General features: G+C 48.7%; 1 protein-coding gene across 7 annotated transcripts in view; it reads right to left on the bottom strand.

The window, feature by feature from the left end:
• The window catches only part of LOC149335886 (uncharacterized), a 279,896-nt gene that overhangs the window by 48,780 nt on the left and 203,134 nt on the right, over nt 1–27,982 (bottom strand). For all 7 annotated transcript variants that reach the window (XM_089552426.1, XM_089552429.1, XM_089552430.1 and 4 more), the window contains one exon: nt 10,959–10,992. In XM_089552426.1, coding sequence (XP_089408552.1) covers nt 10,959–10,967 — 9 coding nt within the window. In that variant the 5' untranslated portion in view covers nt 10,968–10,992. The remainder of the gene's footprint in view (nt 1–10,958; nt 10,993–27,982) is intronic.

Below are 27,982 nucleotides of genomic sequence, written 5' to 3'. Positions count from 1 at the left end.
CGGATGGACGGACGGAAGGACGGACGGAAGGACGGACGGACGGATGGAGGAGGGACGGACGGATGGACAAGTTTATGTATGTGTATGGATGGGTGTATGGATGGATAGATGGATGGACGGACGGACGGACGGAAGATAGGAGCGCCCCCATGAAACGGGTGGTGGCAGTTGCCACCGTTCTCGAATTTTTCTTGATTTTCGTTTAACTGTGTTGTAAATTGTTATTAAAATTCACATTTCCATTAAATACGTTTTCCTGAACGTCTAGCCTTATTTCACCTCTCTGCTTTTGAGCCACCAATCTTCTAATCGCTTTTTGCTAACTTCCACTGCAGATTTATCTACATGACCATTGTTATCGCTAAACCCCAGGGCCCCAGAAAGAGTGACCGTGCCTGCATCGACATCCGGATGTGTCATCCAAATGTGGCATGTGTCATTTTCTTCGTAAACAGAGCCACCGTCGTAATATGTCGTAACAGATGCGTCCAACATTGGATACTTATGGGGTAGCGGGGGGGGGGGGGTGTTTACGGCTCGTTTTCCTCACATTAGTGTCCAGTTCGTAAGCCTTTACGCCGTATAAGAGAACTGCAAAATTCTTTGTCATTAAAAATCGCCGTATATCCGCGTGCACCGTACCACAGAAGGTACAGCGGAACAATTTTCACGTTACTGCTTACGACCTCTGTTAACCTGTACGTACTGTGCTTTGAGGAACAGTGTCAAGTAGATATGCGGCCAGACTGGCTTCGCTCTCGACTGAACACTCATGCGGTTCTCCGTTCAATTCCTGACGGAGTGTGCACTGTACCGCCCTTACATGCATCTTCCATAAGGTTTGATGGGCGGCACGAGGACGATCCTTACATTTTTACTACAATCAATCAATCAATCAATCAATCAATCAATCAATCAATCAATCAATCAATCAATCAATCAATCAATCAATCAATCAATCAATCAATCAATCAATCAAAATAGCACCCAGGAACAATGACAGCCTTTGTACATACTAGTAATAACAATAAATCGGAGGGGGCACTTAAACTTCGCCGCAAAGGTATGACATGATAGCTTTAATGGACTAATGCCCATCTGTGCGGAAGTGGTCATTCTCTACTTGACATTCATAGGCCCCTGGGAGTCCTCATGTCCAATAATTAATTTAGCTGCCACCTGCCACGGTGCCTCGTTTGTTCACAATCCGGTGGGAAGGTTGTAATGACGCCACAAGGTCACGTGACCTGGGTGGCCCACCTGCCTCCCAGGTTGCTTCTCTGGGCATTTTTCGTGGATTTTTCGTTCACGGTCAACGATGCCGACGACGCTAGATTTTCTGCGACACGAACTCCTTAACGCTAATGCGTTAATAATATGTTATATGCCTCGCTCAGGCTGGAAACCTGAACCGCCGATTTAGGGAAGGTGGGAAGGAAAGGAGAAATAGTCGCCATGGAGGGTTCCGGATTAAGTTCGTCAGCCTGCGCTTCTTTAAACATGCACAATCAATGCGCAGCACACGAGTGCCTTTTGAATTTCGCCTCCATCTAATGTAGCGGCTCTGGCAGAGATTGGTTTATTGGTTTATTGGGGTTTAACGTCCCGAAGCGACTCAGGCTATGAGGGACGCCGTAGTGAAGGGCTCCGGAAATTTCGATCACCTGGGGTTCTTTAACATGCACTGACATCGCACAACACACGGGCCTCTAGAATTTCACCTTCACCGAAATTCGGCCGCCGCGGCCGGGATCGAACCCGCGTCTTTCGGGACAGCAGCCGAGCGCCGTAACCACTGAGCCACCGCGGCGGGTGGCAGAGATTGGGAGATTGGATCCCGCAGCCTCGAATTTCGTCTCCATTACGACTCAGATGCCCAAGCTGGACGTGAAAACCCACCACTGAGTATCTAGCAACAGAACACCGAAACCGCTCAAGTGACCGCACCGGGAGCATAACGAAGTGAATTGTTCTCATCGGGCTCTGGTCTTGATTGTTAACCCAGCTGCGACCATTGCAACGATAAAACATACCTCGCTATAGGTTGCTCTATTGCGGTAGCTGCCGCAGTTACGAACAAAAATCGCCGCTCTAAGTCTTCTGCTTATGACAAATGCTCACGATGCAGGGAGTAGTTGCTCAGAAATAATTATGCAACGTTTTCGGAAGATGCCCTAGTATGCCTGACCCCATAACAGCCACAGACGTCAGCCTATCCTGTAGCGCTGCTCAGCTAGGCTCATATGAACGGGCTAAGTGTGCTCAGATGACTTCAGACGCAAAGATGACCATTGCCCTTGAAGCAACGGTGCTTCACGATGTAGGAGAGCAGAGGACGGCAGAGAATCACTTCTCATATGAGTCTCGAAAGGTAGAACTTGTACATGGAATTGCCATAGTAAGCATCCGTTTGAACCTTTCCCTGTCCATATAGTGTCGAGGTAGTTTGTGCGTGACAGCATTGACTCGACGGTATAGCGTCTATAGAACGGAGTTTGGTGTAGGCACAGACGAAAAAAAAAACATTGCAGCTTCGAATTCATCACCATCATCAGCCTGACTACGCCCACTGCAGGGCAAAGGCCTCTCCCATGTCTCTCCAATGAACCCTGTCCTTCGCCGGTAGCGGCCACCGTACTCCCACAAATTTCATAAACTCATCCGCCCCCTGCTACGCTTGCCTTCTCTTGGAGTGGATTCCAAGAGAAGGCAAGCGTAGCAGGGGGCGGTAGAAAGTTTGGTGGGCTTTGAATTAGCCCAAATGAATAACGATCGCACGCCTGCTTGCCGTCTGCCACCCCCCCCCCCCCCCACCTCCTTTTCTTTTTCTATCCCGTAGTGCATGCAGTGTGGACTGTATTACCAAGACGAGTGTTTGTCGAGAAGGTCTAAAGGCGTCGAGTATACAACGTCATCGGTGTTTCTTTGTGCTAGCTACAAAGAAGGACTCCGTGATCTCCGTTAAAAGGGAGCAGTGGTGTAGCGTAGCCTCAAAGAACCACAAGAGTACGTTTTGACGCATCGCAGCTCACTACAAAAAATGGCTGCCGGTATTTAATTTCTAGAAGCTTATATAAAGGCCATATTTTCAGTGAAAGTAGCATCTTTGTCATTAGAACGCGGTAAACTATCGCTAAGCACCAAATTCAGCCAGTGATGTAACATGCAGAGATTTTTCCTTTTTAACGAATTTTAAGCCTAAAATTCAGCCCGAAGAGGACATTGAATTTTCTCGAGTTTTAAGGGAATTTTAGGAATGAGCCAGGAAATGAGGAGAGTCTGTGAGCTGGCACCGCACACCACACTGGCGTTTTTGTATTTCGCCTTCACTGACATACGATCGCCACGGCCGGGATCGAACCCGCGACCTTGGAATCAGCAGCCGAATGCCAAAGCCACTCAGCCATAGCGGCGGGCTCTTAGTTCTGTCTTTTAACACTTGGCTGCGGGCGGAAATGACGGCCAGCTTTTCTCATTGGTCGCCTCTGCTTGAAAACATTGGAGGGGACACTTTAGCTCCGCCTTAAGGCTATGACGCGATATCGTAATGGGTTGATTCGCATCTATACGCAGAATTGGTCCCCCTATTACTTTACATTCACAGATCCCTGGGAGTCCTCCCACCGCTCCTGGTGCAGTGGTGTAGCGGTTAAGCAACGTGCCACTGCCCTGCGATGGCAGGTGCTGCCACCTGTAGCACTTGTGCGACCGAGGTTGCTCTTCTCGAGCGACCAGTCATTAACTGCCACCTACCACGATGTGCAGTTTGCTCACAATCCGATGGGCATGTTGCAATGGCGCCACAATATCACGTGACCCATGTGGCACACCTGCCTCTTACGTTGCTTCTCTGGAGACTATTTGCGGATTTTTCGCTCATAGTCAACGATGGCGACGCCGGGTTTACTGCGACACCAACTCCTTAACGCTATGGCATTAATACGCGTCTGAACATGGAAAAGAAAGCGAAACCACGAGTGACGATCAGCACTCGGCAATTTCTTGCATTTGGGCTCTATTAATTTCAACGAACAAGAAATGGTTTTTGGTTTTGGTTTATTGGGGTTTAACGTTCCAAAGCGACTCAGGCTATGAGGGACGCCGTAGTGGAGGGCTCCGGAAAATTCTACCACTTGGGGTTCTTTAACGTGCACTGACATCGCACAGTACACGGGCCTCTGGAATTTCGCCTCCGTCGAAATTCGACCGCCGCGGCCGGGATCGAACCCGCGTCTTTCGGGCCAGCAGTCGAGCACCATAACCACTGAGGCACCGGGGCGGATAACAAGAAATACTAGGAAGATTACTGTAAGGAATATGAGGAAAAATGCAAAAACTTTGCAGACTCCGGGAGGAAAAATAGCTCCAAATATGGACTCTTTAAAAAATAAGTAAGTAGCTTTATGGATGCCGCATGGAATATCACTGACTTCGGTTTATATTCAGTGCCGTTTCCCGACAACTCTGCAGCCTGCCTCGGACCATACAGACAGCTCTTGTGAGCGGAAAACAACTTTGCTTCATTTTCTAAACCTTTTTCAGGCTATCTCGTTAATTGTTCCTCGGTTCTTGTCCTAACTGCACTTTCAATTAAACAAAGAGAGTGAGGAGCGACATTATCTTAAAGGATTCGGTTCCTCTAATCTGGACGACGTTCACCAATTTCGGTCCGGCGGCTCAAAAGACATCAGGCAGCCAAAGAATGCCACTTCTTTATCAGTTACATTTCTTATCGCCTCTGCCTGCTTATCACAAACGACCGGCGTACAACAGTAAAAGAAGAAAGCGCAACGGCAATGACGAAAAATAAGAGAGATATGAGAGCATAGGTCGGTCGAAAAGAAAACAAACAAACAAAAAAGAAAGCAGTGTGCGATAGGGGTACGGAAACCACGTTCGATTTCCAGGACGCATGGCAGACCCGCTTTAATTCATAATTCAGCGAGGGTGGAGTGAGGTCGATTCTCACATCTTTCTTATTTTTTTCATCCCTCCTACTCGTCTACACTGCTCACCGTCACTCTTCTTCCCTTACTTATGTTTTCGCATTCGACGTCCCACATCCCTCTTCATTCCTGGCTGGCGAGCGATTTTTTCTTCCCCAACTGCATCCCTTTTACTTGTTTACTATTACCACCCGCATTACTATTACTGTTTTGCGCCATTCTCCGAGCGCCACGCAACGCTATACTATATATGTGAGACGCGTCCGTCCTCACCCAGCATCGCTATCTCTCCCACGCAACCCACACCACAGCCGCGTGAGAGGCCGAGTACGCCAGGCAAGGCTTCTAGCTAGCCTGCGAAATAATTCCACGCTTGCAGCCGGGCATCGCCCAACCAGACTCTCCTCTAAAAAAACAAAAAAACAACAAAGAAATGCCCGCTTCCTCTGCCCTTCCCTACTTCCCTATACACCTCTCCCCATCTCTCCCTACGGACCTACGCCTCTCCCCATCCCCACAGCACAGCGATCCCCAGGAACCTACAAGTTTCGGTTCGCCGTGCGCTTGCCTGACTGCCTGCGTGCACGCATGTTGGCTGCGTTGCCCGCCGCCCCCGTGTCGGAAGCAGCGGTATAGCGGTAGTGGCAGTACGTGCTATGCACTGGCTGCTGGCTCTGTGTGTGTGTGTAGAGCACACGCAGAGCGCGTTCACAAGCGCGGTGCGCGCTCCAATGCGCTGGGAGTCGGCACAGCGGAGGGGGAAAGGCGGGTACCGCGTTATTCGGGATACAATCTACAACCGGTGCGTCGCTGAGCTTAGAGCCTATTTCACTCATAACCAAAAAAAAAAAAGAAGGAAAGCCTTCGCTTATGTAGACACGGCCTTGTCCTGCAGCCCTCAGGTCCTCAGGTATTTGGCTATGCAGGAACTTTATTAGCGTCAGAAAGGCTCGCCTCACGCAATAGCGATGTTAGTTTTAACCGCAAAAAAGACAAATGGTGACTCTTAAAGTTCTGCTTGAAATGCGCGTAAAGCTGGTTGGGACGTTTGCAGGGACGAGAATGCCTTTGCAACTTGTCTGCTTCCCAGAACTGAGCGAACCTGACACTCGAGAAGTCACCTGTGATCCCTTTATTATAGGCCGGAAAATACGGCAGTAGGTCGGCTGTTGCTGCAGCAGTGGAGAACGCTTTCGAGAAAGAGAGAGAGAGAGAGGGGGGGGGGGGGGGGTGCCGCTCGGTCGTCGTCGTTGGGCGGCGAGTGCGCGGGGGAGACCATGACTTATTCACGGGCATCAGACGCTGTCTGAATTTCGATTCGGTCGCGTTCTCCTTGCCCTCCTCCTTACCCTTCCTCTTCTTTCCCACGCTGGCTGACGTTAGCGCGTAGGCCAACTTTGCGTCGGAAAGGGCGGGGGGGAAGTGGCTTCGGCGGTGCGGCCTCGACGAGTGACGAGACAGAGGCTGCCCGTGTGCATGCGACCGCGTTCGCTTATGGTCGTTGGGCCGATCGAGACACGTGCAACTCACTCGCAGTCCCAGTCTGACTTATGGCGGTAGCCTGTGTGGCCTGGCTGTCAGAGCAGCTGTGCCTGAGATTGTAGTTTAGTCCGTTGCCTGGGGCGCCGGGTGTGTGTATGCTAATATTTCCAACCCCTCAATTGGTGCGACTCTAATACGCGTCTGCAACTCCCTTTCCGCAACTCATGTTAACAACTAATTGACCTGGTGTGACGAAAGCTCTGTCTTGTAAAGTGAATGATGGTATGGTGGGATATGGTATAGGATGTATGGTTAATGTGGTATGTTATTGTATGGCATGGCATGAGAAGGTATGGTGTGGTATGGTGACTACTCAAAGCTGCGCAAGGTCTGTGACAGGCGCTGTAGTGGAGGAAACCGGTTAACACTAAGCCGATAGGGTAAAAAAGAGCAGAATTTCGAAACCGCCGAAACAACGCCTCTTAAACGCAGGCCGGAGAAGAGTACTGTACTTTGCTGCACAGTGATTTACCGAGAAGCCTGCAGTATCAATTTAACTAAACCATGGTGCCAGCGGTTTTGGAAGAGTGCGTAAAATTTGTTGCGTTTCTCAAGTTACTCTCTCACATTATCTATAAACTATGCTACTGTGTGTACATGGCTTAAGCCTAATTTATTCTGTAACGGGCCCGTGATGAGCTACATATGCTATTGGTCCAGTTATTGCTACGCATTTTTCAGCTTTTCGATCCGATAAAAATTTGTTTCACTTGAGCTGAATCAAGAGCTCGTGTACGTATCAATGTACAGGTGGCCACAAAATTTTAGGAAAACAAATATTACAACAAAATCTAATTTATGAGCATTTTCAGCATGCAACCGTGAGCTGACGGATGAACTCCGTAATTTTCTCTGCGAGAAGCACGGTGCACTTCTTAGTGCCTGGCTGTGGCTCTACGTAGCGAGAAAATTGAGGCTCTTTGTCATTTAGGCGTTCCGAAAACTTTTGTGGGCGCCTGTACGTTTCACTTACAGGAACCCACATGCAACTGTGTTGTATTCTCGCCCAGCTTATCACCAATATATCTACGGTGTTATTACTCTACAGTAGGATACGGCGTAAAATAAGAGAGGAACTGGTCCCAATGGGCCATGTCCCACATGGTACTGCATTAATTCAATGCCCAATCACACGAGCAAACAAAATAAGCCTTTTAAATGGGCACCGAGAAAGCTCCGCCCGAATATTGTTCTGAATTAAAATGGATTCCCTCTCTCCTTCTTGCTATGCTGATGTTAGCTCGGTAGCAGAATGCGCATGTATTGCAAAGAAAAATGAATTGAAAAATTTCACCGCCACTAGATTCAAACTCGCGCCGTCTGAGTCGAGAAATACGCCGTTTTAGCGCGCAGATCTCAAGCTCCCGTTCTTGCGTTGAACGGTGTGCCTCGGCGTAACCGAGCGAGCGAGGAGGAGAGCGGATGATGGAAGAGAGAGAGCGAAGGCTGAGTGCAGCGAAGGATGAAAGGCTGCGATAGCGAAGACAGTGCGAGGAGGAAGCCGAGGAAGAGGAGATGGCGGTAGCCTGAACATGGATGTAGCGGCGACGATCCGCTAAGACATGGCGCCAAAGTAGCTGAGGCCCCGCGGAGGCAGATCGCTGTACGCGACGCCCAAGCCGGAACCAAGCCGCCTCAGTCCGACGCTGCATGTTCCGTGCGCGGTCGTCTCCAGTTCAAGTACCGTAGCAGCGGCACTCAAAAATCGCATTAACGAGAAGCGTAATTGTCGTCTAATATTAAGGCGACAGCCTTTAATGCCTCATCGTTGTCGACAGAAGGTTGTCAGCAGAGGTGTCACGCTTTTCGGTTGGTCGAAATGGTTATGACGTCGCAGTGCGCGGATTCGAAGTAAGGAGGTCACCCGCGGATGCTTACGCCCCCTTTTGGAGCAGACGACCACTAATAAAAATAGTTGTCGTCCGCTCTGACAGGGGGCGTCAGGCGTCCGTGGGTGACCATATTACATACCTCATTACTGCGAACAGAGCCATAGATACAACCGAACTCATCGAAGCAGAGAGAGAGAGTCGTGCTAAAGAAGCAGTCAAAGTCGGCAGTCATTGCCGCCGCGGTGGCTCAGTGGTTATGGTGCTCGGCTGCTGACCCGAAATTCGCGGGTTCGATCCCGGCCACGGCGGTTGAATTTCTTTGGAGGAGAAATTGTAGAGGCCCGTGTACTGTGCGATGTCAGTGCACGTTAAAGAACCCCAGGTGGACGAAATTTCCGGAGCCCTCCACTACGGCGTCTCTCATATCCTTAGTCGCTTTGGGACGTTAAACCCTATAAACCAACCAACCAAAGTCGGCAGTCAAAGTGTGTAGTTTTAATGTGTAGTCAAAGAGTGTAGTCAGATAAAGCACTAGTACAGCACAAAAGTCTCGCAGTCAATGCCAAACAGTGCGCCAGGAAAGGCTTTCGCCTTGAAGCACATTAGAGAGCCAAAGTGCCCCCTGATTTTTTTTTGTTATTTTCTAGATTTTAAAAGCTTCGTTTTCAGCGAAAATGGTCTACTTGTTACAATGTCGTAGCCTATAGATGCAGGCAAAATTCATTTTGTCCTCATTATCCCTCAGTGTGTGACTTCATTTAACAAGCAAGATGTATAAAAAAAAAACTCTCGCGCTGATACTTTAGTCTTGCGGTGATCTATTTCTAAGGTAGATAGAAAAGCTTAACAGTGGATTATCTTCTTGTTGCGGAAGAATTTCATGCAGTGGTCATGAATGTGCGTGGAGCTTCAGTGCAGGTTTAATTTGTATCCGATCATAAACATCAAAAGACGCCCAGCATTCATTTAAATTCACAGCTATCTGCGGGTCTTAGTAGTGTTTGCTGTATTCTAAACATAAATCACTCTCATAATTATCATATGATAATCACCATTAGCTTGGAAAAGTCTACTTCAAGACAAACGCCCGTTCTAATGCTCCCCAGTTATCTTTTCCTTTACCAGCGGTTAGCCACACTATCCCATGAAACTTCCCTTACCTCTCCCATGTATGCACTCTCCGTCCTTGCAATTCACTCAGTTAACTTAGCCGACCACAAGTTATCTGTTGACCGCTTTACATGTCTCGCACAGATCACCCCTCCATCCCCCCTCCCCTCGATTTCTATGAAGAACATCACTTCATGTTCTCGCCTGTTTGGCAGACCCCGGTGAAACAGAATAAGTGCCGGTTCGTCAATACTGCGTATGCCTCATATGCTCGCTTAATCACTTTGAACACTGAGACAGCTTGTTTAATGCTTGATAGCTCCTCAAACAGCGCTGCTAAGCTCGCTTCACTAGGTAAGGTCCTCGCATTGAATTCAACAAAGCTTAGTTTTCAAAGATAAAAAAGATGCCTTTATACTTATTGAAAACGTCGTCGTGCACTTGTGCACTGGAACCGCCTTCTGTACGCGCGCTTTAAAGAGATGCATTTTTCTGTGGTCGCTCGCACGTAAAATGCAACTGAAAAGATCGTCGCAGCAGTGCTACCCATTCCGCGGATTACTGTGCTAACAGTGCTGCCAAATGAACCTATTAATACATTTTTAATGAATAACAGTAAAATTATTAATTAATAAAAAACATGACGATTAAGAGCGTGTAACGCAAATGTTTGATTGTTACCAGTGGTGTGACAGCAAAGAATGACGCCAGGTGCTGGGCGGGGGACTCTTGTACACATCCTTGACCGGCGGTGGGTTTCGAACCAACGACCTCCCGCAGCCGAGATGGACGTTTAAGCCACTGAGCCACCCATCCCCCATCCCCATCTTCTCTCCCTCTTTAACTCTACATCCTCTCCCATAACATTGCAGAGGGGGATTCTCCTCTCCACCTGTCCACTTGCTAACCCAGGCAGGTGTCAGGTGGCGCTGCGGACGCCGACGACGGAGCGAAACTGAGCAACGAGGTAAAACAAAATCCCTCTATTTTTAGAGCGAAAGCTGTACTCTTCGCACTACAACTCCCAAGGTCAAGTTTGGTGCGCGTTTGACCTTGAGCCGACGGAGCGGAGGCGTGGCAAGTGACGTCATACCACGTGACTCGCTGTGCGCCGCAACTGCGCTCGTTTGGAGCCTCGCCGGTGTTATAACAGATGCTTCTCTGGAGCTCGGTCGCCCAGTTTCGCCATTGATGAGTTCGCCGGACCGACTCCGGCGCCAAACCATGCGTAATGATGCTTAGCGGAGCTTTCGCCATGTTTAAGAGGCGCTAAAAGCTCTGCTAGTTTTAGCCTTAGCCAGAGCCAGAGTTGCAACCATAACTGCACCGTAAAAGAAAAAAAAAGAGAACGAGACTGTCCTAATTACCGCCACTCTTTTTGGACAGTGTTACGTTAGCGACAAACTTTACTGGTGACCGCCAAAAGCTACCAAACTTTCCTTCGACGTCTTAGCAGAAACCGAAGCTGCACTTGACGCGAGTTGGGTGAGAGTAGGTTTAAAAGAAGAAGGAAGGAAGGTCGACTTACCTTACTCATAGCTTCCCGGTCCAGTTCCAATTATCTGCAGGACAAAAAAGAAACAAAAGCAAAGTGGAGAGTAAGGCGACGCAGATTTAGCAGCGTCTGTAAAGAAGCATTCGCGAAATTCAGCGGAAGAAAAAGAACATCACGACGAACACCGCCCAAGAAAAGTACACGTACGCCTCGAGAAACACGCGGTACTCGCGCTACAATGCCGCGAGCTAGCGAAGAACGCTCAAAAAACGGTCACAGAGTGGACTACACTTGGAGGATACTAGGTTGTGGCTCATCGCCACCAGGGGCAATAACTGCAACTGCCTCGCGACAAGGTACGGCACAGTCAGTGGCAGTTAGTCGCGCTGAACCGCTACAAGAACAGAGACCACTTGGAGGACTCCGCACACAAGTTGCGTACCTTTGATTCTCAGTCGATGTGAAACTGTGTTTGACGCTGTACGGGCGCGAACAGAAGAAAGTAAGAAAGACTAAAGTGCAACAGCGAACTGCACGAGTCCGCGCTGCAACACTGGCGCGTCGTTCTCTTCTTCTTCTTCGCAGCTAAGAAGTTTGGGATGCACGCGCTCTGCGCGGCCGCTGCTGAAAAAAAAGAAACACTACTGCAACTTCGCCTTCTTCATTTTGTGTGGCAGGGTACCGCTCCGTTGCTCGGTGAGTGTTACAAAAAGTGGCGACCAACATTCATGGGCAAAAATTTTGAAATTGAAGAATTGTAAGGTACTGGTATAAAAATATTGATATCAATGGGCAGTTCTCCAGATATGTAGCAAAATCTATTTAATAGTGTTTCCATCGCTGGCGTCTAGCAGTTAGGACTGTCAAAGAAGATCAATGGGGAACGCTTAAGAGGATAAAAAAAACGAACGTTAATAGCAAAAAAAAATACAAGCCAGCCGACCGGAGATTTGTGGTTAAATTAATTAATATAGTGAAAGCTTACAATGTATAAAAAAATGCGCTCATAAAATTTTTTTGCCTCTCAAAAATGCTTTTGTATAGAATTCTTAGGTATGCGGTGCATATGCGCGCGTGCGCATGCAAAGTACTTATCAAAACTTATTTCGAGCTTATGGAACCCAGTTCCCTCATTAAATTATTTGTCTGACAGAAATCAGTGCGCAATTGCTAGCTATACAATTCATTAATTGCAAGCAGAACACTGACTTAATATCGTATTGTGCACTAATTCATTGCATTAACTCATTAACTTAATTCATTGCATGTTTTTGATCATCAGGATGTGATCGCTGTCCAGTCTTAGCCAATCCCTCACAGCAGGTGTGTTTCATTTTTGACTTCAGGAGAACAGCAACCGCAACAAAACTTATATTATAATTACCCGCCACGGTGGCTCAGTGGCTTTGGCGCTCGACTGCCGCTCCCAAGTTCGCGACATAGAATCCTTGTCCTGGCGCCAATCCTCACATTTAGATGACTAATTTAAAAATCAGGCCTGCGCTAGATTTAGCATGCTAAAACATCCAACGTTGCGATAAGCTGCACGATGTAGACAGTGCACTTGGATTCAATGGCGTGGGATAATAAGTAAATTGGAGACAGTACATTGGAACCTTCGCGATTAAGCTTTTATTCGTCAGGGGTTTCTCGGCCATCTGGTTAGAAGTCTGTCCAGCTCCACTAACTCTCACGCGTTGCCGCTGGTGTTAGGATCCCATCTTAATAAACTCTCACCTAGTCCGAAGGTAGCCTACAACGACGTGTACAGCCCGAATTCCATCGTAATACTACATACAATGCGGCGATTAATGTAAGAAGAGGAAAAAAGAAAGATTTATTCCCGGATTGTGTGGTCAGAAAGATTATAGAAAAACATTTATTTCAAAAGCTCTCCGTGCTTATCCTGAACTGTCAGTTCCACTGTTCTTCGATAGAGCATTGTATGCTTGCCAAAGGTAAGCCTTATCCGTGTCACCGATAAAGGCCGATTCACGCGACGGTCCGTTCGCCCGCGGCCCGCGCACTACGTGTTCATTCGTCAGCACATTGAGAGGCGCGCTGGATGGATGGCTGGCGGCCGACAGCGCGCCTCTGTGCTGACGCATGAACACGTAGTGCGCGGGCCGCGGGCGAACGGACCGTCGCGTGAATCGGCCTTAACGCTTGAGAGTGAAGGCCGAGTTGAGGATTGGCGGATTCTCATCATACTTTTACCCTATAGATAAAGTGCAATGCTCTCTTCTCGAGCCATGTTCTCCGGTTACCCGAGGCGAAAATTCCTGGGATCCTCATCATAATTGTTTTAACTTCAGTGCGATACTCTTCTTTCTCGATGCTCTTCAATTACCCGAAGAAAAAAAAGAAGACATGTTCCTCATCATTATTAATTTAGGCCGAGTGCAATGTTCTGCCGTGCTCTTCGATTACCTCTTCCCCGTGCTAGCCCGGGCCACCGTTCCTTTGTACTGACGTTAGAAAAGGTCCTAATTTTGGATTACATAGAGTAAAAGAAGACAAGAACGCTTTGTTCTTTAAAAAGACGAAAAACTGTGCGATCAGGTGTCTTTTCAAACAAGTGAAACTAGCTGGAGAGCTCAAACTAAAGAGAAAGATGTATAGGCAGGACTAAACTAGACTAAAGTAGACGCGGCTAAAAACTCGGTTTTCAGTCCGCCTTTAGTTTGAACAAGGGTCCCACCTACTATGTTTTTTTTTTCTGTTTAAATTCCATCAGTGAGTGTAGTGGCTTCAGCTTATACGTGGGTGTTTTCAGTACGCAGCTGACTGCTACCTAGGAGGACTCTAAGCTTGCCTGTACGAGTAGAAAAAAAAAAGAAAAAAAAACAGGCGTAGAGTTTTAAATTCGGTACCGACTTAAAGCGTGTGAATTGCACCTTTGTTGGCGACTTAGGGCCGGATAAGTAATTACGAGTGTTTGCTCATTTATGATGGGATATGAGAAAGGTTCCGGAGGCGGTGTCCGTTGATGGTCGAGTGATCGTTCTTTGTGTCTTCTAACGTTGCTCGATCACTTTCTACCGTGCTATAACAGAGAAAAAAAACATGCGATAAAAGTGATGATTGCAGACCCCTCAAAGAAACTGTGACCCGAGGCATAGGCGTGATGACGACGATGATGAAAAGATCGTAATAACTGCATCATACTTCTATCCTCGGAAAATGACTAAGAAGGTCGTTCAGCAGACAAGGGCAGGGAAATGAGAGGCTCGTTATGACATACGTCATTGGCAATGAAGAAGAACCTTGCTGCTCTTTTTGAAATCTGTACGCAATTTAGTCAGTTGCCTCCGTGAACTGAAGTGTCACATTCAGTTTATCTGTTCGAAACATCACTGAAGTGACCTTAAAAACTGGAAACCTACTTGATAGTGTCTCGCTGCTGTTGATGTTGATGTCTATCACCCTCTTAAAGAAAAATCAATTAGCTTTTGCCCGTGAGAAAAATGAAAAGAGTCTACAAAATGTTTTTGCTTAAGTGTGCGAAATACTGCACGCCAACGTGAAGAAATCCTCCAGAGATTCATTTAGGCCAGTTAGGCAAGAACATTTAGCTCAAATCGGGCTTGCGTTTTCATAAAAAAAAATGACGGTCGATTTGCGTAGTTAGGCCAAATGCTAACTAGTTGTGCTGGCACTGTGCGGTTATTGTTTTGAATTGTTTATCTTGGCTTCACATTCGTTATCGTGGCTATGCTTTGTTAGTCGTGATATTGCTATGCGAATAAAGTGTCATATCAAGAGCATTCTATGTGTTGTCTGTTGAAGCACAGTAGATCATCATCATCATCCTGACTCTGCCCCCTGAAGGGCAGATTCCACTCATGATCTACATGATGCTTTCTTGCAGTCATTCTATGCATGCATATACGAAGTGAGGTGGGGAGGTGGGTGCGGTTCTTCTCTCTCGCGCTTATGAATTGGGCATTATGGCTCCTCCTCTTTCCTCCTCGCTTGCTTCTTCCACTCTTTCTGTCGTACTTCACGCTGATTAGGGGACTGTGGTTCTCTCTCTCTCCGCTCTTAATGCGTTAGCTCTGAGGGCTCAGTTTGGAAAAAAAAAATAGAGGGTTTAGCATGGCTGAACGGAATATCATGCAGTAGCACTAATTATGCTGGGGACTTCAGGTCCTTACGTACTAGAAGCATTTGACTTAAAGACCTTTGCTATAAAGGTCTTTAAGTCAAATGCCTTTAGTACGTAGGAACCTGAAGTCCTCACCGCAAGCATATGACTTAAGGACTTCTGAGCAAAGGCCGTTACCCGGAAGGCATTCACCACGAAGGCCTTCACCCTGAATGCCGTAATGGTAGGCCTTTTCTCTAAAGGCCTTCGATCTAAATGTATCTGACTTAGAAGCCTTTATCACAAATGCCTTTGACGTGAAGGCCTTCAACCGCATGAAGGCCTGGGTGAAAGGTAGACAGGCCACACCCAGGAAGGGTACACTGGCCTTCACCAAGGTGAAGGTGAAGGTGTGTACACCTGGCAGGCTGCGCTCAACCCAATGGGCAGGTGGGCCTCCTGTCAAAATTGGCTTGGCTAAGCCAGTATGTACGTAGCGAAAGCTAAGGCATAGCTTGGTTAGCCTTGGTTAATCTTGATTGCAAGTACAGATAAGTCTGGTTGTCGTCGATTAGTGGGGCGATTCGACTAGCGGAGACTGCCAGTCGAGACTTGTCGTCGTCCATACTGCCGCCTCAACTGTGGTTGCGGCGCACGCGAGCTCTCCTCTTCAATCCTCCGACATGTTATCAGGCATGCGACACAGCTGGCGAAGCGAGCGGAGGCGAGTCAACGACGAGGCGCGCGGCGTGACGTCAGGTCATATGGCGCGGCGAACGCGTGGCGTCCGCCAGCTGCGGCGGTTGCTAGGCAACGGCTCAAAGTCGGTCTCTGTGCCTCCTCAGAGCACCGCCACAGCGAAATCGTAAGTTTGTGAGCAATGTAGCTTTGGCTACAAAAAGCAGACGTCACGAGCGTACGTACTATAGGCGTCAAATGAAATGCGAACAGATCCATTCTACGTTGTTTCCTTGCCGCCAGCAGAGACAGGCGTGCTCTTCCGGTCTGCGATTGTTTGGCTTCTGTTTTCTTCGGCAGTCGTTTTCTTGCCTAGCCACTGGAGTGCCATTTTTGGTGGCGCCACGGCGATAAGGTTCTGCTCCCTACCAGAAACAAGCGAGTCGGCGACGGCCACTTTGGGCACCGACCGCAACTCGATCGGTCTCTTTCACTGTTTGCATTTTCCCAACCCGACGATGATTACAGGGCAATGACGGAAGCAAAAGCAAAGCGCTGCGGGCCGGGGAGGAAAGAGCCGCTCGCTCCGTCCACGCGACCCACAGCCGCTGCAGCCAGCGAATCAGCGCTGCGCAAGTTGCGATCGGTGGAAAGCATAAACGAGGCGCTGCAGTAGCAAAGCTAGGAAACGAACGTCAAAGAAAACAGACGCACGTTATCGCAAACTGGCTTAGCGTGTCTATCTCTGATGGCGACAGGCAGGTGGTGCAAGCTTGACCTTTTTCCACGCGCTTCGCTGCTCGCACTTCATTTGACGCCGATAGTGCGTATGCCCGAAATCGGAAAATGCGTCCAGTATTTCCACCGCACTAGAAATAAGACGGACGATTTGGCGTGGTTAGGCCTAACGGGAACTGGGTGCACCGGTACCACGGCTTTCACTTCGGTTCCAGTTCAAGGCTTGGTTTTCAAGGTCAAGCAGGGCGAAATCGGTGAGTGGTAAAAGTGTCCGTCGGTGACGTTCTCTGAGGCCTCGACCTGGCACCTGCCACGGTTGGCAGGTGATAAAGCGGAGAAAGGAAAATCCTCCTCTCCGCTTCTAGGGGGGAGAGAGAGAGAGGCCGGAAGGTGAACTCCACGGGAAGAACACAGCTAGGACACCTAGCGTGGACGGAGCGGGTTCTGGCGCGGGCGCAGGAACGCGAATCCTAAGGGTTCGTTGAAGCGGATAGATGACGAGGAAAGTCAGCTTAGCAGAGGACCAGGGAATTGACTGACCGGGTGAACTAATTAGTTCAATTTGTGAATTACCTCACACATTCATCGGTGATTTATTCAAATTAATGACTTAATTGCTGATTAGTTCATTAAACAAATTAAATAACTTATCAATTAATTACTACTTTAGTGTGCTTACAGACACCCTATAGAGCAACGGGACCCACGTCTTAGAAAGTGGTAGAGCACGACTCAGAAACGGCCAAGGCATAAAGAAACGAACTCGAAGCAACATAATCGGCAGCAGTAAGAGAAATGCTTTCGCACTACTGCACCTAAGCAGACTGCAGTGCACTCCTGGTTTTTTTTTTGTACCACTATAGCGTGGTCTATTGGTGGTTGCAGGCAGGCGTAGGGTGGAGTGGCTGGTGGGTGGAGGGTAAAGATGGGTGGGTGGAACTTCCGGAGGTTGGAGTCTTTCCGCACTGAGGCTTCCAACGACGGCGCCTGTACCAGCAGCAAAGGAGAGAGTGAAGATCTGAGGTGATGACGTCATGAGCTGCACGTGGTCAATAGTGGTCACGTGCGCTCAACTGCATCTTGCTCTTGCTGTATAGTGTGGTTTTGGTAGATGATGTTTAACATCCCGAAATGACTTCCGCTATGAAGGGCGCCGTAGTTGCCGTAGTCGAGGGGTTTGGGGGTGCGAGGGATGAGGGGGGGAGGGAGGGGGAGGGGGGCGTAGATCAGACCTGTGATTTATAACATACAGGACGAGTTAGAGGTAGCCTCGAAACAAAATTCTTTGAATCTATTTTGTGAATGCGAAAAACCAACAATTCACGCGACAAATCTTGGTAGCAACTTCAAATGACTAAAGTTGGACCGGCTAAACAAAGTAACCTTTGGATTCGTCGTTGGAGAAAATTTACGGGCCCATATGTTCGCGGTAAATGTATACGTAAATCCGAGGAATCGCTATAATGATAGATACAGGTAAAGTTAACAAGCTTGCTCGAAAATATTGCATTTCGAGGCCTTTCTGTAGGAGGTTAGTCTTTAGAATGTTCTCTAATTTGCGGGATACTTCACCACACAAAAGTATGCTACCGTAGGGAAGCACTCATTATGTAGATATTTAAACAGGCATTTTATTTTTCAGAAGAAAGGAAGAGTTGATAAATACCATTTTGCTGAACAATATCAATAAGAAAGTGCGAATAACTGTATCGACACCATTTATCAAGAGGGTCGTTTTAAACCGATTCATACGAATGCACTAGCGATTGCTGCTTGTTGACTACAGCTTTCTAGAATGCCTGACACACAGCCGTGCGCAAGGATTTATTCACATAACTAAAGGAGGAATCAATGTCACGCTAGCTTTAACGGGTGCGATCACCTCCGAAGGTAAGGTACAACAAGTACTGCGTCAGCACAAGTACAAGGCCACCTGTGTCGTGGACTTGGCGTTGCTGAGTCGTGGTAACAAGGCAAGACCGCAAAGGGGCGCTATTTTAAGCATTGAACTTTCTCACGCGGCACCCAACGTGCCGAGCGCGTGAACCCGAGCTCAGCATCATACATCACAAAGTCAGCCTCGCAAACGCACCCGGGAGCGAAAACTAAACTTTGCAACCCCTCCCCCCCACACACACACACATACACACTTCTCACCCCGCTGTTCGCCTCCCCAAGAAGAAAAATGGTTAGTCTTCCGCGTCCGAGACTCTCAACGGAGACCCTTCTCTTAAACCAGATGCTAACCACGTCATACACTCTCTCGTACTGCGGCTTCTTAGCCACGACGGCGTTTCAGCGTGCGTGGCTTTTTGCAAAGTCGCCAGCCAGAACGGAGCGCAAGACGACGTCGCCGCGAAAAACAAGCTAGAAAAATGATGAATAAAGGAATGCAGGGGAATGTACCCGCTGCCGCATGCCCGAGTGCAAAGCCAAGGCGGGGAAAACAAGTTTCGCACTGTTGCACGAGTTACGTGCAGAATTACGGGAAGCGAAAGAGTACACAGTATCGCTACAGCCAGCAGTTTTAAAGGAAAATGTAATATGTTTGATTCGAACCACCTGACGTGAGTGTACACGTGGAGTATGTGCTGCTTCAGAAGCGTGGAACTTGTACGCTAAAGCTTTGAAAGAGGAACTTTGAAATCAGGGAAGCGGGCGACCAAAGTTTCGGTATCCTGAGCAACATGCTGGCGCGAGAATTGGAAAGCGCCGAATCTTGTTACCGTGAATGGGGAGACTCGGTATAGGTTCAGCTTTGGAGAAGGCTGCACAGAATTGTTCCGGGAGAGCGATGCAGAAGCAGCAGACCGAACGGAGCGAGTCGGTCGGCGTGCTTACACACACGCTGGGTTCAGGCCGCGTATGGGGAAAGTGCCCTGCACACAGCGTCTTCCGTCTTTCGGCCTCTGTCGGGGACCGAGAGGGGGAAGAAGGGGTGGGGGAGGGGGGAGGGGGGTTGTATACCTGTCCCTGACGTGCGCTCGCTCAAAGCATGCTTGCTAGCCGTGCTACGATTCAGGCTAGCCACGGTCGCCGCAGCCGCCACCGCATCCGTAGTCGCTGGAACGCGACGTCGGCCGGCGACGGCGGTTGGGACCCTCGGTGAATAATAGGGGCGCTACTGGCCCGTGCTCGACAGCGGCGTAGCTCCCGCCGCGTTGCGTGGTCAGGGAGGCGTGAGCTGGTGTGCGGTGGGGAGAGACACGGAGCGGCTGTACTACTGTATGCACCGGTAGAAAGGGGCTTGTGCAATGTATTGCGCCCGTGAGGAGGAGAAAGTGCGGATTACAGTGTCACTTTAAGGTCAGCTACTACGGTCCCTTCGAGAAGCGTAACAGGAATTGAAATTTGATTAACGTGTGGAAGTGCTAACTTAACTTGGATTTTTGGAACGAACTTCCGTTGTGACCACTGAACTTTCAGCTGGTCTTTTTTTCGAAAGCGAAGCCTACTGTGAGGTACACTGTGAGATTCGTTGCTGATGCCTTGCAGGCATGTGGTGCTTAACAGGAGGCAGGAATGAATTGCAGAATTTCGTTCTTATTTGCGGTTGCCTGGAATTCACATGCTACAAACGTTGAGACGGGAAATAGACATTCTCACTTAAAGTAAACGATTTTTTTTAGATTATAAACTAGCACTCGAGACCGTGTATTCGAAGAATTCGCTCAGTCTGTCCTCTGCTGCGCAAAGGTATATCGACGAATTGTGATCATAACCTTACCAGTCTCCACTTTCTCGTCGCAATGGGGAATCCTGCAGTAGCGTTAACGGGCTGGTCAATATAATGATAGTGGTGTGGCGGTAGTCGCAGCTGTAACTGGTGATCTGAATTAGAAAATTTCCGTAAGCTGTGGCAGTCCTAAAAAAAATTAGGGCTACACTTTGACGACCTAAAGTGCGCGAGACGAAAGCCTTTTCGCACCGATTTGACTGTTGCTGATGGCTAATTGTTAATGAATGAGTAAATACTAATTGATGGCTAATTACTTATGAACGGTTACGACATACTATGCCACGATGAACTCAATGATTTCTGGTTATGGCGTATTACACCACTGATGACGTCATCAGGATGATTGACAGCTATAGTGTGACAGTTCTCGCGGACAGACGGACAACGATAAGCCAATAAAGGCTTTCGACTTAAAAACCTCAACAGGATAAAAACCTCCCCGAACATCAGACCCCTCATAAGATGTGCTGGAGCACAGTGTTCAGGCGGACTGTGAAACAGAAAGTGGTGCCACTCCACATGAACTCTGCTTTGTCCCCGCACAAGTTCCGTTGCTGCCCAGACACTAGCCCAACGGAGTGCAAGTGAGGGGCACCCCTCCCCTGCGCTCCCCGCCTTGCGCTCCCAGCGCCATCTATCCGCGTCGCGAGCAGCACTTGCAGCCGGAAGCCGGCGAGCCGTATTTTCTGCACCGCTGGCGCTGGCCTCCACGGAGCGCCAAGCCGCAGCCGCCGCCCGCGGACGAGCTTTATTAGCCAGCGAGCCGCGGTTAGGTGAGCCGCTGGACACGTAAACAAAGCGCCTCTAGCGCACGCAGCGCAAAACACAAAAGGTAGTGCGCACCGCCTAGGTTTCACCGCGGGCTCGCCAGGGAGCGTGCCGGGGAAGGAGCCCGGTATATCTTTCGCAGGCGTTTTCTAAACGCTGTTCGGTGAACTTGTCCATTACACTGCAGCCTCCTATAGGCAATGTTGTACGGTTTTCTCGGTACGTGCTCGCGCTAATGGAGGGCATGAAAACTAATGCTTTGCACCGTCAGCTGTTAAATAAAGGCTTGCCGTGCGGAGTTCGCGTCGTTGGCACGAAATAACGTCATCGTGACGGGACCATAATCAGTGACGTCATCATTGGCTACATAACTGATGGGTAACTTATCTGGCCCATCCTTCACTGCTCGGTATGTGCTCGATGGTGTGAAACAAAACCTTTGTTTCAATGCCAGTTGTTAAAGGCTGGCTGTCAGGAGATCACGTTGTTCGCACGATATTACGTCATTGTCTCGTGTTAATCATCAGTGATGTCCACCCCATTCACATGACCCTCGTGTAACTGACGTGATCAATTTCTAATTAATGATCATATATCCTATACTTCTGATGAAATCCATCAATTGGAAAATTAGTCATGACCAATAGACACATAGATGACCCCGTGACCACTTTACAAAACTTGATCTTATTCCTGGCTGGCGATGAAATTTGTGCCACAGTACCTAAACTCCACTTCAAATTCTTTTTTTTGCCGGATCGTAAGGAGGAACCTCTATACCTTTTCAGCGTTTGTACTCTAACAGGTGTGTGCTTGTGTGGTGGATGTGGATATTTGACAGACATATCCAGCCTTGCACAGTACCTAGATGTGTGCTAGCACAAAATAACGGAAGGAGAAACACTCGATACAACCGGTACGGACTGTTGTTTTTGTCTGAGCCGATTCGAAGCTTCTATTACACACTAGCTACGCTCTGTGCTCCCCTGCTGTGGCCTTGGATATCATTGGAATTTTGACCATTTAGGAGATTTTCTTACTGACAGTCATCTGTCAATGATCTAACCAGGAGACTGGAATGTTGGCATGCATGCTAATCTCTCTCTCTCTCTCTCTCTATCACACACACACACACACACACACACACACACACACACACACACACACACACACACACACACACACACACACACACACACACACACACACACACACACACACACACACACACACACACACACACACACACACACACACACACACATACACACACACACACACACACACACACACACACACACACACACACACACACTACGCTATTCATAAGCACCCGGAGAGCGTCAGTCATAACAAGAACAATGACAGCGAGACCGTCACAATGAATGCTTCATCCTGCTTGTCTTGCGTCTGTTCGGGCCGCTGTTTCTTCTCCACCACCGACGAAACCTCTGCATCGTTTCGCCTGTGGCACGTGGCTTACGCATAAACCACGCAACAATGCGCAGCAGGAAATGGTAATAAAAAAAGAAAACGTGTTTATGAGGATTGCGTGTCTCCAGGGGAGGTGAGCGACCTACACCCCGCGAGTCGCACGACCTGCTTGCTTTTTTGTTCGCGCTTACGAAACTGGTCGTGCGCAAGCCCGCTGCCTCATGCGGCCCCAACTCGCTAGACAGACAATGGAGGTGTTCGCGTGAGCATGGACATGACCTGTCAAGGCCATTTCCTTCGCGCGGACTTGCACTGAAAAACGCAGTGTCAGTCCCCATTGTTACCGATGCAGTCGTACGAGAACGTCTCCTGTTACAGGGCTTTAGAGTGCAAGCAATGCATACTCCAGATGTCTTTCAAATGCGCGACAACGGGATTGTACAATGCTAGCCCTCAAATAAAATCGAGGAAAGCGCAGCGAGCTATGGAAAGGAAAGTGATAGGCGTAATGTTAAGACACAGAAAGAGGGCAGAGTGGGGGAGGGAACAAACGCGGGTTAATGACATCCTAGTCGAAATCGAGAGGAAGAAGTGGGCTTGGGCAGGGCATGTAATGCGAAGGTAAGATAACCGGTGGTCGTTAAGGGTAACGCACAACAATCAATGGACTGACGTCAGAAAGATGTTAGGTACCGAAGTTACTTTGTAGAGGTGTTTATGAAGAAAGACAGTAATCACTGAAACCATGTTATTTGATTGATTTTTGATTGGTTATTGTAGTGTACAAGTTTTAGTGCACTTGTGCATGGCTATATATTCTCTTTTGTTGCATCTCGTTCTCTACTGGGTGCATTGTGTGCTTGAATTGTCGCTGATGCCGGGCGACACCATACAATGCTTTGGTGTGCTCATAGGAGTCTGCAAAAAATATAGAAGTTTATTATGTAGCATAGTGTTTTCTTTATTTTATAATTTCTGGGCTTAATCAATGAGATAACAACTGATTAGACAGCAGAAGAGAAAAACAACCGTATGCCGTCAGTGGCATCCAAACACATGACCTCCGAATTTCGCATCCGGTGCACTACCAACTGAGTAACGGAGGCGAAATTCAGAGGTAGTGGGTTCGGATATCACGTGGTTGGCATGTGGCATGTTGTTGTCTTTTTCTTCTGACATGACACATGCGTGCGATGTGCAAAGACTTCCTTTGAGAGGCCACTGATTCGATTAAACCTCAATTTCCTAGATTTTTTGGCGCTCACAAGGCAAGCTTATGCTGACAGGGTGACAGAGTGAGTGCCAAGGGCTCCCATACCATCTAGAACAGACTGGAAAACACAGCTTGTTTCGAACCGAGGTCATCGAAGCATATAGTCTATTGCACTTCAAGCACATCAACGATTTCACACACCTCATTCGAAGCAGTTGCTTCTAAAGAGACCTCTCTGATATACTTCACTGGTAGTTAAACCTGGTAGTAGCGCGAAGCGTTATTTCTTGCCAGCTTTTCCTTCAGCATAAGCAGCTAATTTCGAGATCTGCTCATTACCACCGTTTGATGGCGCTTAATGACGGCCTCAGTTTAACCATATCGGCATGTTTTCGACTGTGAGAAACGTATAAAAGAAGCACTTGGATTTTAGGCCTCTGTTTTTATTCTACGTTTAAACTGCGCACACTCTAGTGTGATGAAACTTGTCTACCCCGGCTTTATTTTGCAGTCGACTTCTTTCTGTAGATCTGAGCCTAATTGTCGCCGACCTGAACTGGCATTATTGCTTGCCTTCTTCACTAAGCGTAGAGCTGATGGTTTTCCCCCGAAAGCTGAGATGAACCTTCAAAGTGGCAAGAATGCATACTTTAAATAAACCTGCCGTTCTCGCCATCATATTTTCCTTCAGATGCCAAATATGTCAAGATTCGATTACAGTTTACTTTAGTAGTACTCTACTCTGGCTAAGGACAAGGAGATTTAGAAAAAAATCGTTGACGATCATTTCCGATTCATTCGGCGGTGTATGCGTTAGCATTGTGAATTATGTAAAATTTCTCTTTACCTTATTACTGAATCTCCAGATGCTGGAGCCAAAGGCAGCGCAGACTGACCAAGGAAGAGAGGGAAATCACGAGAGACGATCGTCAATCGGGAACACTAAAGAAAGTTCATATGCTGGCCGCGAAACTCACTGCTGAGCGGTGCAAAACAAAAAAGAAACGCAAAAGTGAATGGAATGGTTTGGATGGGACAAAAAAAAATAAAAAAGATACAAGCAGAAAGTAGCTTTCAATATAGCTGCAATTGGTGAAAAACAAAACAAAATAAAAAAACAACCTGCGCTGCTGGCACCAGGATGGTCCTGATATACACGCCGACAGTGGGCCGACAGAGGAAGCGTTGAAGATAAGAGGAAAACACGGAATGGAGTGCGAGACGATCGGGAAATGAAAAATAAAAATGAAGAAGCGATAGAATAATAAAAGGCAGCACGAGGAAGGAAACGGGGAAAAGGGGATGCGGGCGCGCAAAGGAGAGGGCGAGGGAAGGGGCCAAGGCATGGAGCGAGGTGAGGAGGTCCGCGATGTCGGGAGCGCCTGGGTTCACGCTGATGGAGGCGGGAGAGCCTCCGCGAGCCTCCTGTCCAGCGGTGTGGGGGTGTGTGTGTGGTTTCCCCTTTTCCCGAACGAGGTTGGGGAGGCGGGGTAAGAGGGTCGTGCCTCGGGCCATAGTCTAGCCGTCGTCGTCTAGTCTGGAAATTGCGATGCCTCACGGCCGCACCACCACCGCCACCGCTACCACTAGGGTGCGGGAAGCTAGGGACGGCCGAGGGACGTACGGGACAACGACTGCGAAGACGGTGGCGATGGTGCGGTGGACACGCACAGAAGGCTCGTCCACTTTTGCACACTGGCCGTCTGGGATGAGACAGAGGAGGGAAGAGAGAGAAGAAAGGGGAATTGGGGAAAAACTGGGAAGAGACGAACGAGACGGGCCTAGCGCAGTGGGGGAGGGCAGGATGCGTCGGCTGCAGCGTCACGCACATACACTGGCGCCCGGGCTAATCTGGCGTCGGCGTGCGGCACTTCCGTCCGCCGAGGGAGGCATCGGGAGTCCCAGGCTGCGCAGGAAGGGAAGGGGAAGAAAGGGAACGTATAAAGAGGGAAGAAGGCTGCTCGGTTCCAGCGCGCGGAACGAGCACAGGCCACGCGCTGCCGCTGCCACCGCTGCGCGCTCACAACACGGCGCCGCCGTTCCTCTCCCAAGGGGGGGATGGACTGGAAGAAGCTGGAGGATGGGGATGAAGAGGAGTGGAGCAGGGTTCGCCGGGGTATATATACGACGACGAGGCGCGGGCGCTAGACTGGGGCGGTTGTTTCGTAGGGACAGTGAGGAGGGGGATGTGGGGGCAGCCGTTTGGAAGCTCAGCTGTGGCGCGCGGCGCTGCTCGCTCGCTCGAGGGGGGGGGGGGGGGGGGAAGGGGGGGAAGGGGAGGGATGGCTTGCCATAGCTGCGCAGAGCGGTGCGCTCGGAGGATCGTTGCTCGCATCCACCGCGCTGCTCCCCGACGCGGCTATCCGGGGAGGGGGCGATACCAGACTGCTGCGAAGCTTGGGGAACGAAGGGAAGGGAACGGGGAGGAGGGGCGGGAGGATTGGGCAGATGGGGAGCGAAGGACGAGGTGGGAGGGGAGCGGCGAGCCGTCGGCTGATGAACGAATTGCTATACGGTCGTGGCGTGTTCAACGCTCAGAGGGAAAGCGACTGAGACATGGACAGCAACACTGTGTGCGAACTGTATGATCAACAAGAAAAAAAAAAGGATGGAAGAAAGACGGAAATGAACGGGCAAACAAGATGAAAAGAATGAAGATTGAGGATTTGTAGGTAAAGGAGGGAACTAAATAAACCCCAAAAATTATATTATGCACGTAACAAAATTTAAATATGGGAGGGATCAAATGCGCGAAGCTACTCTGAAAGATGCAAACTGCTGCAATGACGGCGAGTATCAAAAGGGAAAAAATGCTACGTTGTGGAAAGCAGCGAGCTGGGTTTAGTAAAAGTAGACTTTCTGAGAGTGCATCATTAACATCATAATCATTATAATCATCTCTTTTACGTTCACTATGGGACAGAGGCATTTCCAAACGATCGTCAGACAGCTCTGTACTGCGTTCGGAGCGATCACCATCTCTTGACAAATCTCCCCAGTCTCACCTCCCCACCTGACTTTGTGCCGATACCTGCTGCGTTTCACTTTTCTTGGAATTCGCTCTATTACCCAAAGGGATCACGTGATCGGATTCCTTACATGCCATCATCGGTACACACTGCACATCCAGAAATACAGTTCGAAACGAAAGACGTTTTTTGTTGTTCTGGATGAGAGGCTACATGAGTAATTCCACTACGGCCTACAGCGTGCGCTTTTGAAGACGACTAGCATTGCCAACTAGGTACCTAGTTTCAGTGATATCAGTGACACGCCGAAGTAGACCCTGTATGACCAGATGCGTCAAACAGAGATTAAACCAAATGTTTACTCAAGCAATTTACAAGCAGCAGCGTTCTTGGCTTCACTCTCCTTGGCTTTTCTTCGATTCTCCTATCATTTATGCTTGCATTTTGTTTTGATTTCTTTTTAAAATTCATTTTTGCGTAGATTTCAACTCTCGTGGTGAGCTTAGCTTCATTCATCTCTGCGTAGCTTTCAGCGTTTTTACTTGGCGGCTCTCGAATTTGCAGCCGCTTTATTATTCGTTTACAAATGCAGCTTTCTTGAGCATCGCTTTTAATAGTGAGGCATCTGTAGAATATTGTGAACTACTTTTGTGAACATATCGATAGGTGTGGTCTAATCTTCCGATGTGTAGTAAAATCTTGCTCTTAAAGTTGGTTGTGGGTTTGCATCCTGTATTTAAGACTGCCGTAGAAAACCAATGAAGGAGTTCTTGGACAATAAACATCTGTAAACCGAGAGCGACTCGAGGGGGGTCTGCGGATGTTTGTATTGTTATTGCGCTGTCTTACGATAAAGGAAAAATTGCGGTCATAAACACCTTCACGTTGAAAAATGTGCTTGTCAAGATTATCTGGGTACGGGCTCTCGTGGCGTTATTTCTATTATAAATTGGTAAATTGGTTTTTGAAGAAAGGAAATGGCGCAGGATCTGTATCACATATCTCGGTGGACACCTGAACCGCGCCCTGAAGGAAGGGAGGAAGGTGGGAGTGAAAGAAGAAAGAGAGAAAGAGGTACCGGAATGGAGGTCTGCGGAATAATTTCGACCACCTGGGGATCTTTAACGTGCACTGACATCCCGCAGCACACGCGCGCCTCTTTCGTTTCGCCCCCATCGAAACGCGGCCGCCGTGGTCGGGTTCGAACCCGGGTACTCCGGCTCGGTAGACGAGCGCCTTACCACTGAGCCACAGCGGGGGGTTATTTATATTATGCCAGCTTTGTTTTTCGTCTTCTATCAGGTGTCCTTAGGTTCGTTTGCCGCGTTTTATGGGTTTGCTATTCTTGGTTTAGTTTTTAACTGCACAGCTCCGGTTCTTTCTAGCTTCTCTCTGTCTTGTTTGTAGTTTGACTTCTTTCTTTCATTCTTG

The sequence above is a fragment of the Amblyomma mixtum genome, chromosome 7 (genome assembly GCF_055824585.1).
Source record: "Amblyomma mixtum isolate Tamu chromosome 7, ASM5582458v1, whole genome shotgun sequence".
In the NCBI taxonomy this organism is placed as follows: domain Eukaryota; kingdom Metazoa; phylum Arthropoda; class Arachnida; order Ixodida; family Ixodidae; genus Amblyomma; species Amblyomma mixtum.
This window is presented reverse-complemented; position numbering and strand designations above follow the sequence as displayed.